Source organism: Thunnus albacares, chromosome 10, assembly GCF_914725855.1.
Source record: "Thunnus albacares chromosome 10, fThuAlb1.1, whole genome shotgun sequence".
Taxonomy (NCBI): Eukaryota; Metazoa; Chordata; class Actinopteri; order Scombriformes; family Scombridae; genus Thunnus; species Thunnus albacares.
The window spans coordinates 14883395-14896940 of NC_058115.1; the positions used below are offsets into that span (position 1 = coordinate 14883395).

Below are 13546 nucleotides of genomic sequence, written 5' to 3' on the forward strand. Positions count from 1 at the left end.
GAGCTTTGTCAACCAGTGATCCGTCTGCTTTCACAGCATGTTTGCTGCATTAAATGGCTGATAAGGTCACTGGAGTGAGGAAGAGAACCATCTATAGTCACTTTATATTGTGTCAGCTGTTAAATCAAGTCTGAGGAAGATTGGAAATAATTAAAAAATGAAAACAGAAGCAAAAGGAGGCAAGACAAGGAGAACAGATATAGAATTTATTTTCAATATCCATTGCAAAGAATAAGAGGTGACACAGCTTGAAACAGATAATATAGAATTTATTTTCAACCAGAAGTAGGAAAATACATAGGTAGGTGTAAAGGAAACAAGCAGAACCTGTAGTCAACGGAAAAAAAAAATAATTAAAAGAACAAAACTAGTCCAAAGAGAATCGAGAGGACGGCTAAGGGGTACAACAGAAAGCATTGTTTACCATTCAGTTTCTTTTTAAAACAGTATGTGTTGATTTGAAAACAGCTGCCTTGATTTCTCATCTGGGTTAATGGACATTCTACAACATTGTGCAAGTGTTTTGTCATTATTCTTTTTTTTTTTTTTTTTTTTTGCTGGTATTTCATGAATGGTAAACAATAGTTGGTCCAGTGCATAAACACAGTGACACAGATCAATACATGTACTCAGCTGACTACAGATAAGACAATCCTGATCATTGAACAACTACCACTAGATCGGCAGGGAAAAGGAGATGGAGCAAATATACAAGATGGATGATAAATGGAAGAGGACAAAAAAAGCATAAAAAAAGGAGGTCAGGTAACGCAAAGGTCAGGAAGGTCGGGATGAAGATGGAAAGTTTAAAAGCAAAAAACGACCACAGTTTTTGAAAGATGAAATAGCTACATTTTTCCAGATAAAATATTAAAAAACCCCTTCTGACTGTGTCCAGGTATTATTGCCAAGTTGGTTTTTTTTTTTTTTTTTGGAAAAAGGATGCATTTAAAAGGAGCCGATGGATTGAGAAACCAAACTCCCAACAACAGCGACGAGTATGAGCATGGATGCGAGGTGTTCATGTAATTCAAGGAAAAGGACCAAAGTACCTTGCTTTCCTTACAGCCCTACGTTTCATGAAGACTATGATTTGGATAAGAAAAAAAAAAAATGTTGGTGAAAAGAACTCGCTCTACAACAAAGAACTGAACTACAAGCAGCTTTGGTGTGCACCGTTACAAAAAGAGATGCAGCCTGGGGAAAAAAAAAAACAAAAAAAGAAAAAAATCACTTGACGCTTAACAAGCAAACTATGAAACACAATGCAACAGTGGAAAAGTACAAAGCCAACAATGTGATCACTCGCTGAAGCTTGCAGGGTGACATAACTCTGCTCTGTGATTAGCCAGATGCCATAGTCTGATTTAACAAGAGTGATGAAGGGAAGGGTTATGGGGGCATCAAAAAAATGAAAAGACTTAAGAGTCAAATCAGTGACTATTGATAGAAGCTAGCTAGTGTAATAGATTTAACCACTGTGATGCACAAAAACAGAGTGAGATGGACTAGAAGTACTCAAAAATCATCACAGGACCAGTCTAGCGACCAGCGGCACATCGTTAGCTTAGTCTTACAGACACGTTTTACACCAGTCAGAACAGTGTTTTCTAGCCACGAGTAAGACAGCTCTGCTGCCCTAACCTACAGACACTAGCACTCTCCAGCTAGTGCCACGCAACATCCAAAATAAAGCTGAAAAAAAAAACAAACAAAAAAAGGTTCAATATCCCTGTGCTGAAAGTTTTAACTGATACCAACGATGCAGGTATTTTTCCCGCCCCAATAAGCACGCAATCCTTCATTCTACGAGGCAACATTCAACTTCTCGAGTCGACCCATCAAGACAACATCTCATCATGATTTCTACAAAGGATTTGGTTTGTGATGGGAGAAGAGTATATGGGGGGAGAGAAAAAAAAAAGTAATGAGTAAAAGTAAAAACAATGTAGCAAACATAACACCATCATAGAATTCATGATTTATACATCAACAACACAATTCAATATCTTTTTAGAAAGGAAACATGAGATACATCTTTTATTCACACTTTACAAAAAAAGCTAGCCTTTAAATCTACTACAATACTAATGCCATTCAGGAAAAAAAAAATTTGGAAAATCATTGGAAAACAAAAAAAAAAAAGTTTTAAAAAAAACAAACATGGGGGTGGGGGGCAAACAAATGGGACAAGAAACCTTGATATGAGGACTAAATTCATACTTCCTATTTACTTGCTTCCCTCTTGCTTTAAAAATGTTATTTAAACATGTACATTAAAAATCTTTATTCACTAATGTGATGGGACAGGGAGTGAGGGGAGCTGCATCTGAATCTAGTAAGTGCTCATCATCGGTTGTATCTGTGTAAAAGCCTTGAAAGTAATCGTCCCGCTTGTTGGTCTGGGATGTGACAAATTTGATTCATAGCAACATGTTTGCCTGGCCTTCAGAGAGAAACAGCTGAGCTCACTGCCCCTCATCCCTTGTTCATCCAAAAGTAGAGCAAAAGTGGGATTACCACCTTTTTCCGATACAGAGGTAGGGGGGACGGGGGGGAGGGTCCACAGATGGCACTATAGCTGCAGTGACGAGCGTAAGGAACTATACAAAGTGGTTGAGCAAAGGGATTTAAAAAGACACAGCTCAAGTAATATAGAGGGCAGGTTAAGTCTGAGGTCGGGCGGTTGAGGGTGGGAGGAGTATTAGGGTGATGGACAAGCTTGGGTGGAGATTTTAAAATCATATCTAGGGTTATATGGCCGGGGAAAGGAGCTGTTGGTGTGTTTTGGGGGGCCTGGGCATGGAGCTGTGCTAAAGTACAAAGAGGGTGCAAAACAATCCAAGAGAGCAGATTTATAAAGACATCCTACTCATGTTCCTTAAAGAGAGGGGGAAAGGGTCAGTGGAGAAAACATACCTGATTACTAGAGAGCTCAATGAATAGGAAGGATATACACATCATCATAACATTGTCACAGCTCATAAAAAAGGAAATCAACATTAACAAAAACCAAAAAAAGGACATAAAATCTTCACAAATGTCTCAACAGTATTAAAAAATAAAAGGAGAAAAGGTTGTTCAGGCGTTCGTCAAATGTAAAATAGTGCAAGACAACGACAACTGCTACAGTGAGGCACGATGTTTTGTTGTACATGTGGGGTTCATATAGGTCGTATCAGTCACACGCCACAGGTGTGTGTGTGTGTGTGTATGTGTGTGAGATATATAGATGAACGGATGTGGTGTCACTGGTGGGCTGTGACTCATCTTTGCGTGTCCTTTTTAGTCTGAACTGATGGCAGCAGTGTGGATCAATGGCTTTGTTAATGGGCAAGAAGCAACAGGCAGAGTTTACTCAGTGTCTATTTACAATCGCAGCAATATGCCGGCAAATCAAATCAACAGCAGAGAGAGAGAATGGGGGCGGGGGGGGAGGGGAGGAGGGACAGAAATAAAACAATACTGATACATTAATTACAGTTTATCTCGAGGGAGTGCAAAGTAGTGACTGCGAACGCCTTGAACAACCTCTTCTTAGTCTTTTGTACAAGCTGGTAATATCAATTCATCTTAACATTAACTGGATAAAAATTTAGCCATAGTTTACAATACAATCTTTTTTTTTCAAATCTGATCATAATTTACTCTTAGTACAAAAAACGCCAGAAAACAGGTCTTTTGTGGTTCATATACAATCATGTAAAGACTGAGTCTAGATTTTCTATTCTGTACAAACACTTGTGAAAAAAACCACTGCTTTTTGTGTATGGAATTTATGGCTGGGGAAAGTCACTACTGGCCTCGGAGACAGTGCTACAGATCTGCCTGCAAATTATGTGTGTGTATGTTTTGCATGTATGGAGCTGGATGGCAACTCCAGACAGTGAGAGGAATGCTGGTTTTACTCCTGTGTATCATCCATTACTCGCTCTCTCTGCCTAAAAGCAATCGAGACAAAGAAAAGATTTGTGAAAGCCCCCCCCCCAATCATTTTGCCCATCAGCCTAAATCCCTTGCCCCTTTGCCCCAAAAAAGGTGGTACGTGGGCCATATGAGCTCCTAAGCACAAGACTAGCCTAACAACTATACAAGCTGGGGTGAAAACAGTCTGCAAAATAGGATGGTAGCTGCTCTCAGTTTCTCACAACATCCTTCCTTCACAGATTAACACTGCCAATGTAAAAATCAGGCGATGTCGTTCTCGGACGTCTGGTTCTCGAGGCATGTGTGGGTTTTGGTAGCTAATGCACCAGGGCCGGGGTCAAGAGGTGTAGACTATCTTGTAGCACCACGGGAGGCCGTGACCACACGAGAAGGCCTCAGCACCACAGAATGACAGCAGGAAATCTCACCTCATACGAGCTGCCCTACATCCACCTCCAGGGACGCATAACTACCAGCTAAAGCTGCTCTAACCCAACCACATCTGACTCAACACGTGTTCATCCTACAATGACTGAGGAAGTACGCTGGCTGCCCAGAGTACAGGGGAAAACGAGCACAAGCCAATGATGGGAGGTATGAGACTGACATGTCTGCTGTCTTTGCTGGTTTCAGATTTTTACAGGACAGACAGACAGACCATCAGCTATGAAGCTTTTCGTGTGAATGTCGTCCCCGCAGCCGCTTTCTCTTAAACCAAAACCGTGTCCCATGTGACAAATCTGAATGAGCTACCATCCCCTCTAGTTTGAAAGATAGAAGCAGAAGTGGGTGGGTGGGTGGATTTTGAGGAGGAAAGGGAGTCCAAAACACAAAATATGATACACGAACTGGACTGAATCGAGCAGTTAAAAAAAGAACAAAAAAGAAAAACGGAGAAAGAAAAAAAGAAAAATATAGAATATCTATAACATTATACGAAATCCCTGTCGGCCAGACCTCACTGTACGAATATTTTACAGGTTGTGTTTTTGTCTTCCTCCTCCGGTGTGGTGGAGGGAAGAGCTGGTAGTGGGAGGGAGGAGGGTTGAAAAGGGAGAGGCTGCGGTTTACAGCTCCCCCTGGTGGTGTGGCAGGGACTCACTACCTGCGTGCAGGCAGATGGAGCCCATTGACCTGGGGGGGCAAGTTGGGCAGGAGCAGCTCCAGCTGGCTGAAGAGAGAGAAGTGGTCGGAGGGGATGTGGGGATGTGGGCAGCCGCTGACATTGTTCTCTACGAGCCAGTGGGGGTCCAGTGGGCCCAAGATACCCAACACGTTCAGGTGAGGCTTGGAGTAGAAAATATAGTCGATGACACCCTGGAGGGAGAAGAAAGGAGGGCGTTACCTCTACAGAAATGTTTCTAAGAGTAGATTAATACATCCTTGATACTATGATGCTTGTTTAAACATATTCATCCCACTTTGTACAGTTTCACTTTTGTCTAAACAAACTTGATGCTAAACGTTGCTGCCTATTTCAACAAAGACACATCTGTATGCTGCAAACCCAGTCACCTTGAAGTCAAAGGTGTAGTTGGTGTAAGGCATCAGGCCGTTCTCATAAGCGCTCTTCAGCTTGAAGCCGTGGGTAATCCTGCCGTTGGACGTGCTGTTCTTGCCATTGCAGTTGAATTTGGTCAGGCTGTCGCTATAGCGAAGCTCCTTGAAGTCCTTGTGGGTGCAGTCCACTCCGCCAGTACTCAGGTACTCCACTACGCCTGAACAGAGAGACAGAGAGAGAGGGGAGAAGCTGCCTAATCAGAATCAAGAAAATGTCAGGAGGCACTTGTAGGTCCCAACTGGCCAAGCCAAGTGTGTTCCAACTCTAACAGTGGGCAATGTTAAAGGTACATTTAGGCAATTTTGGTAGAGTTTTGAACTAAAAAAGAAATAGGGGGCAATACCTTGGCACCTGATAAACATTTTTCAGTAGATAGATATATAGATAGATAGTCATTATAGATTGAAGTTTGTCACATTTACCGAATCAAAATGCTAAAACAAATCAGTCTAATAACAATCCAGTCCTGGTTTATGGCTGTCATCTTGTGGGCTAAAATGGATGGGATTTTAGAAGTCGCTTTATCCAATGCCAGTGACCTCCAAAAACGTAAAGGTCAGTCATTCATGCAAATTAGATCCCAGATAAACATACCTTGCAAATAGGGCTGCACATGTATACATAACTTTTTTCAAGCTAAAAATGTAATCTGGGTCTATCATCTGGGTTATGTTTATTGTATTCCCATAATTAATTTGATGGAGGTGCCATACAAGACATCAACCTGCTCATCAGGAGACGCTTGTAATTCACAGTTTCCCTTCAGGACACCACAGCATATTACAAGATGACAGGAAACAAACCGACAATCGTACAATTACCCATTAACGTAATAATGCTATGGTTGTTGCATCTTCAATGAATGTATAGTTGTATATAGTATAGTTGTGTATATAAAAACTCTCTGTGGTCAGATACAGCGCAGCTCTATCAGCATTGCTTACTTACCAGAGTCAGGCAAGGAGTTGAGGTCAGCGCACAGCACCAGTGGAATGGCATTGGTCTCACCGGAGACAGAGGACAACTTGAGGCTGCGTGTGGCCTTGTCTACTATGTTCTTCACCTCTGACAGGAACATCATGGTCTGGACCAGCTTAACATCAGAGTACTCTGGGTCCCAGTGCATGTGGGCATTGGCTACCAGGAGCAGCTGCTTCTCCATGCCGTGCAGCGACTTTCCAGCTGAAAGGGGGAAAGAAAGAATGTGAGCAGCAAGAAAAGAGGAATTAAGACATTAAATACACTACCCAAATGGAAAATGTATCTGAACAGATAAGATAGCCACCGAGGACATGTGTAACACCACCCACAATCCTCTGTACTGTACATTCAGCTTCTTAGTAAGTTTCAGATAAAAGTCAATTCAGGATTAGCAGAACCAGCAGAACAGAAACATGTACAGTAAATCTGTAATGTCAGACAACAAGTAAAAAATGCCAAAGATCAGAAAAGGGGTGTCTACTCACAGGAGGCCTCCATCATCTCTTTGCGGACCTCAAGCAGTACAGCTACCCCGATGTTGTCCTTGGTCATCACCCTGTTCAGCATAGCCTCTGAGCCCTCGGAGTTAGCCATAGCCAGCTGGTTGAACTCCACAGTATGCTTCTGCACTGCACTGAACCTGAAGGAAAACAGAAAGAGATGAAGGAAGAGACATGTTTCAGAGGCAGTAGTTGGAACACATGTATGAAGAGAAGCACAGAAATGTCTCACTCCAGATTAGCCTTCAGGACCTCTGGCATGGCAAACCTCAGTGTTTGAGTTTAACTCAGAGGTACAACCCTTAGGCTCAAAATGCTTGTAGCCGTGTCGCACAATGGCTCATGCATGGTACATTTCAATTGTATAATCTATCTTATGTTTTATTACTTTGAGGCCTATAGAACTGACCTATACTGGCTGCTTGTCACAGCTAAGAATAGAAGTACTACAAATTATTATTTTATCAAAGCACCAACTTTGCTCCCCAGACTTGGCCTCATTTTGTTAAAATCATCTAAATAAAAACTGTGTGCCTCACAATACCAGAGACGACGGGACACTGTGCAAGATTATGATTTAAATGCTTCTACAGGGTAGAAATAAGACATTTTACCACTTGTCCCTACAATTTTGCATCTCAGTCATCACTGTAACATTAATGATATTACTGTACATTAAAATGGCAGCAAAGATTTAGAATTTCAATCATATAATTTCTTGCACTAACTACCAATTGATGTACAGATGCAGCTTCAGCTTTCTATGTTTTTTTAACTGATGCCAAAAACAGGCTCCTTCCCCTAATTTAATAAAAGCTTATAATAGTCATAGAAATGCTATCATTTTTAGTGAAAAGCTAATGCTAACACACACCAACAGTGTCAGCAACAGATCAACGCTACAGTATGTTCGCCACTTTAAGAAAAACACTAATTACACTACAATTGGGAAAGCAAAAATATCAATATAAAAAGAAGCTCTAATATTTCTTCTTGTCTTTTTATGTAACATAATGTAACGCATGTTATTAGAGTATGTAGCTCTAAAATTTGTTGGATGGGATGAGTTGTTTTATCTCATACAACATACAGTCATACTTAAAAGAATACTTCACCAGAAAATTGTATTTCTTATATTGTGTAACATCTATCAATATTTTTGCATAAAATAGTATGTTGAAAAGTGGATAAAGGATTATTAGTGATGGTGATCTTATAAAAATACTTACCATGAAAGAAGCTGAACATTTGTAATTTTCCCCAAATGCATGTGCTATGGTACCAATCCCCACTTCAGATTGCTATGAACATCAACCTAAATAAAGTTCTCCGCCTACATTACACCATTGGCTTTAGCAATGCCAAGATGAGCACAAGAAATGTTGTCACCATTTGTACGCTACAGTTAATTATTGTTTGTTGATCCTTGAAGAGCTTTTCATTTGCAGAAAAATCAAACTGGTTAGTTAAGAAAAGCTGTGAAAGCTCTACTCAGCTGAACTACTCCTTTTGATGAACAGAGTGGAGGGACTGAAACCACTCATTTCAAAGATTTTTTTTTGTGGTTTCAGCTGTCTTAAAACAGTTACAAGCTGCTGATTTTGGCATTTACACAAAAAAAAGAAATGAAAATTAAGAAAAATATTTCTTCAGTCCTATTAATGCCAGTCAACAAAACATGTGTGAAGGACAAGAAATGCAAAATTGCAGTTACATACTTTTCTGTCTTGAAGAAAATTGCACATCCGTCCACATGTTTGCGGTCCGACTCCGACATGGTCCTAGCTCGTGACTTTGGACTGAAGAACCCGTCATAGCCCTGCTCCTTCAGCTCAGGCAAAAAGAAATTGTAGTACTGCTCTGTCTCAACTTCCTGTAATTAACAAAAAGCATGTGTCAGAAAGAACAGGACAGGCTGACAGACATGTAAGCATAACAAACCTCCCTTTAAAAAAAAAAAAAAAGAACAAAACATAATGCTATATTGTATATTTTAATACAAGACTAAAGCAGCAAGAGGTGGTGTGGGATACTAACATTTAAAGAACAAAAACTATTTGAGTAAGAAAAATGTCAACAACTGAAAACGAATGCAGGAGGAGTATTTGCATGTATAAATACAATGCAGCATTTGTGTGCAAGAAATCATTTATAGATTTGTTTTCTTCCTCAAGCTACACATTAACCCTGCTTCATGTGATATGGGCACGTGTGAAACAAAGTATTATCAGAGACACTTCCTATTTTAGTTGGAATACTTTGGTTATTAAATATACATTTTTAGGAACTTTCATGTTAATTCATGTCAAAACCTAAACATGTGCTTTGATGTCCATCTCTCACCTGCAAACTGATGATGTCTGCATTGCAGCCCATGATCTCCTGCATGATGGACTTCTTCCTGTACTCCCAGTTTAGAGCCCAAGAGGGGCAGTAGCCATACAGCTGTCGTGTAGCGTACTTATCACACAGCACGTTGTAGCACATCACAGAGAACAGTGCTGACAAAAGGAAAAACAGAAGGCATATCTCAGACACACTAAGGAAACTGCTCTTTTCACTAAAATGTTACACAGGCTAGTTGCTCAGGTTGAACCACAGAAACTGTGCATGGTCTGTTACACTACAAGTGTCAAAAGTGTTGTCTTTGGGTTGAGCTCAGTAGTACTTCCCACACAAAATGAAAGGTTTGAACCTAATAAAAGAACCACATTTGTACACATGCTGCTCACCTGTGAATAAAAAAAATAAGTCTATATGTGGGAATCTCTACAACAACAGAGTTGGACATTTATGTAAGGAACATTTTTAGTGTTGGGATGAGACTTAAAGTCTTCATTTTCACAAATAAACAGCAGTGTACAACAGAGAAGGTTATAGAGGCCGTGCGAATCTATTCAAAGTCATGTTTCATGTATGTGGTTCTTACCCGAAGCCCGTGTTCTGTCTGGTTCCTGAAGAGAGATCCATGACCGGGCTGGAGGCTGCTCTGTTGGTACTGAACAGAGATAGAAAACGGTTCAATATCGGTGACAACGGGAACACAGATAACAGCTACTAAACTTAAGCTATACTTCTAACAAGGCAATTTGATATTCCTGCCTAAGAGAGCTTACAAAGCATATGGCACACAACTTCATCTAATGAATTCCACCAAATTAGAAAGACAGTTGTTAAAACTGTTGGGCGGATCATTGTGTTTTGATTCACAATGGCCCCATCTATATATTCTGATGAGCCTTATCTTTTCCTGTTCCAGTCTCAAAACGGCCAGAGAGAGGGGAGACTCACTGCGCTTGATAGCCCCTGCCAGATTGTCTAACAAGTAGCTGAGCAGTCTCCGCGTGCCATCAGGTTCCTGGTAGAGGCTCATAATTTCTTGTGCAAGTGGGTTTCCTGGTGAAGGAAAGGCAAAGTGGGCTGAATCATCTAAGAGAACAATGGGATTTCAAGGCTAGAATGGCTACAAAAAACATTGATAAGCCACTCACCTTTCAACCCCAGTGTTTGTAACTGAAACAGTTTCCCCAATTCAAATGGCAGAACCCGCAACTGGTTGTTATTTAAAAGCAGTTCCCTGTGGAGGACATAGAGGAATTTGATCGTCAGAAACCAGCCCTCCTGAGAAACAACCTTTCAAAAACATTATCAATCACCCTGCTGACATCATAAAAATGTCTATGTAAGACCTGTCACCTTTAGATTCATTGGTTAATGTGGACTTCTTTCTTTTTTCCAATAGACAGACTTCAAAACCAACAGAAACTTAGCAAGTATCCAGTGGATTTATGATTAACTGAAGGGCTGACCATGCCAATTTTATAGGCACAAATACATGTATTCAGCGTGAGTGCCAAAATCAAATTCAGGATCAACCATCTAACAGCTACTGCTTTCCACTGAACAATATGCCTGAATTAAGAGATAAACATACAGCCTGAAATCACTCACCTGAGAGACACCATGTTGCCGAGCTCTGCCGGCAGGCTCCTGATCTTATTGGATGAGAGATCCAGGTACACCAAGTTGTGTAGTTTGGCAATGTCTGGCGGGATGCGTGACAATGAGTTGTCACTGAGGTGCAGGGCAGTGAGGTGGGTGAGAGACCACAGGGCCGTGCTGAGACTCCTTACTCGGCCTGCAGGGACACACACACACACAAACACACACACGAGAATTACATTCCAGTGCCAAACTAGTATGCCTCTTGCAACGAAAGAAAAACCAGAGAACTTGTTTCCCATTGGTGTGAATGAGCCAATATGACTTCACTGATTTGATCTGAAGCCCAGCTCACCAACAAGGTTTCCTGCTGGTCCAAACATGTCTCGCTTTAAAATGAAATGGTGAACAGTAGTTTATCATAGTGAGTCACTATGTTTAGTAAAGGGTTACTAAGTTACATCCCCAGTGTAAAACAACATTATAGTGACCTCTTTTAAAACCAAGGAAACCCTGTTTGGAACTAAAACTGGAACAATAGTCAATTAATCAATTAGTCAATCAAATTAACTGGCCACAATTTAGATAAAGAAGTTAATCATTAGTCATTTTTGAAAGAAAAATGCCCCAAATTCACTGCTTTCAGCTTCTGTACTGGTTTAAATGTGAAAAGTTGCTTGTTGTCTTAGTGATCTATGATATTAAATTGAGTATCTTTGGGTTTTGGACTGTTGGCCCACAAAACAAACAATTTAAAGATGTCACTATGGCTCTGAAACGAATGGAGATTTTACACAATTGTCTGACATTTTATAAAACATATGATTAATCAAGGAAATAATTGGCAGATTAATTGATAATGAAAATAATCATTTGTTTCAATCACACATGAGATTGACATGTGCAGAGCTACCATGGTGGGCCTAGATCTTATCTGAACAGTGGAGATCCAGAAATTACATGTGCTTGATGCTGTGATTTAAATAGTTGATATACAAATAATGATTACTTTTAATATAATATGAGACAACAGTGTGATGCAATTAAACTCTATGCCATCCTTGAAAGATGTGTGTGATTTCTAAATATGTTGTGGTTAACATTTTTATACAACCAGTACTTTCGAGCAAGACCTTCAACAGAAGAAACAGCATATCCATGGGGTAAAAAATAGCAAAGAGACCTTTTTCACAGTAAAACCAATAAATTTCCTACACAACCAGGAACTCTGACAATACTCACCGCTGATTTCCAGCTCAGCCCAGTATGACTTCTTCCCGTTGGCTGCTTCCTCGCTGGACATAATTGTGTACATCCGCCTGGGATCTGGCGGGTCATATTTTTCCTTGGGCATTCCTATAACACTACAGAGATAAAAATTGATTTTAAGTGTAAAATGTCATTCCTAATACAAAGTGAAAGTTCCCCATATATGCCATCAATTGTAAATTTAGCCCTGAAACTAAAGCTGAAATACTCTAAATAAGGTTAGCAGTGATGCATCTGACTAATCGAGTAACCCCATCTTCTTTGACATTTAAGCTTCCACATGAGCACATGTTGACAAAAATATATCAGGTGTGACCTTTAATTAAAGTTTTTTTTGTTTTGTTTTTTAAAATCAAGCTATGGTTGAAGAAATAGTTTGCTATCGATCTTCTACAATGCAGTGTAACGTTAATTGAAATTTTAACAGGTTCCTTTGAAGGCTGTGATTTCACTGGAGTTACATAAGTTAATAATCAACATTAAAATTAACGTACTACATTATTTTTTAATGCAAAACTTGGCACACCAGGCTGTTGACAACTAGGTAAAGCTTATATTATCAAAAGACCTGAAAATTAAACTGCATTTTAAAATCAAGTACATTGCTACTTATGGTTATACGGTGTGCTTCTCGTTGTCGCTAACTGATTAGCCTAGCTTAACCTAAATAGGTAGCCATTAAACTATACATAACAAACGCTAAATAGCTAACGCTAGCTCAATTGCTAACTAGCAACATGGAAAACGGACACTCGAAGTTACTGAAATTGAACAATTAGCGTAAGCGGACTTTAACACTCCGCCCCGTTGAGTTAATAACAGAGACACAAATTTATATTAAAAGATACTGTACAATTGTTGTTTACATAACAGCAAAGCACTGACTTGCGCATTAACACTAGGCCACGAAACAGCGCATTAGTTAGCTACCGCTAGCTAGCCTCTAACAGCAAGAATCACTATCACTGAGATAAACAGTGAGCAAAAGAGCTCACAAAGCTGGATTTACAAGTAATTGTGAGCTATTTAGCTTAGCTTATGTTAGCCAGCTAGCTAGAAGCTAACAAACCCCAATTATTCGAAGCTGACCGACTTCCTATTCAAATAAGTCCGACTTCAGAAAATCATCACGGTGGTTTCAGCATCTGATTGAGATTGTGGTGAAATCAGTGAAAATAGTTCAGTATAATCAGAATTCATTTTTACCTGCAAGAGCATACCAAATCGCGAGGACGACTGCGTGTTCTCTTTTGTTTTCTAGCTACTTCTCACCCGTTTCCGCTGCTGTATCATGGCGACTGTAAGGTTTTTTTTTTCTCTGCCGATAACAGCGCTTCATCCTATTGGTCAGCGTGAAGACGGTCCA

General features: G+C 40.1%; 1 protein-coding gene across 1 annotated transcript; it reads right to left on the reverse strand.

The window, feature by feature from the left end:
• Positions 1-248: 248 nt before the first annotated feature.
• Positions 249-13492, reverse strand: cnot6a (CCR4-NOT transcription complex, subunit 6a). The gene is made up of 12 exons (XM_044363635.1): positions 13387-13492; positions 12154-12275; positions 10921-11107; positions 10461-10546; positions 10261-10365; positions 9899-9967; positions 9313-9470; positions 8688-8842; positions 6955-7109; positions 6437-6670; positions 5443-5645; positions 249-5244 (listed from the first exon to the last, which is right to left on the reverse strand). The coding sequence occupies exons 2-12, from the start codon at positions 12263-12265 to the stop codon at positions 5029-5031; spliced, it is 1680 nt and encodes a 559-aa protein (XP_044219570.1). The 5' UTR covers positions 12266-12275; positions 13387-13492; the 3' UTR covers positions 249-5028.
• Positions 13493-13546: the final 54 nt, after the last annotated feature.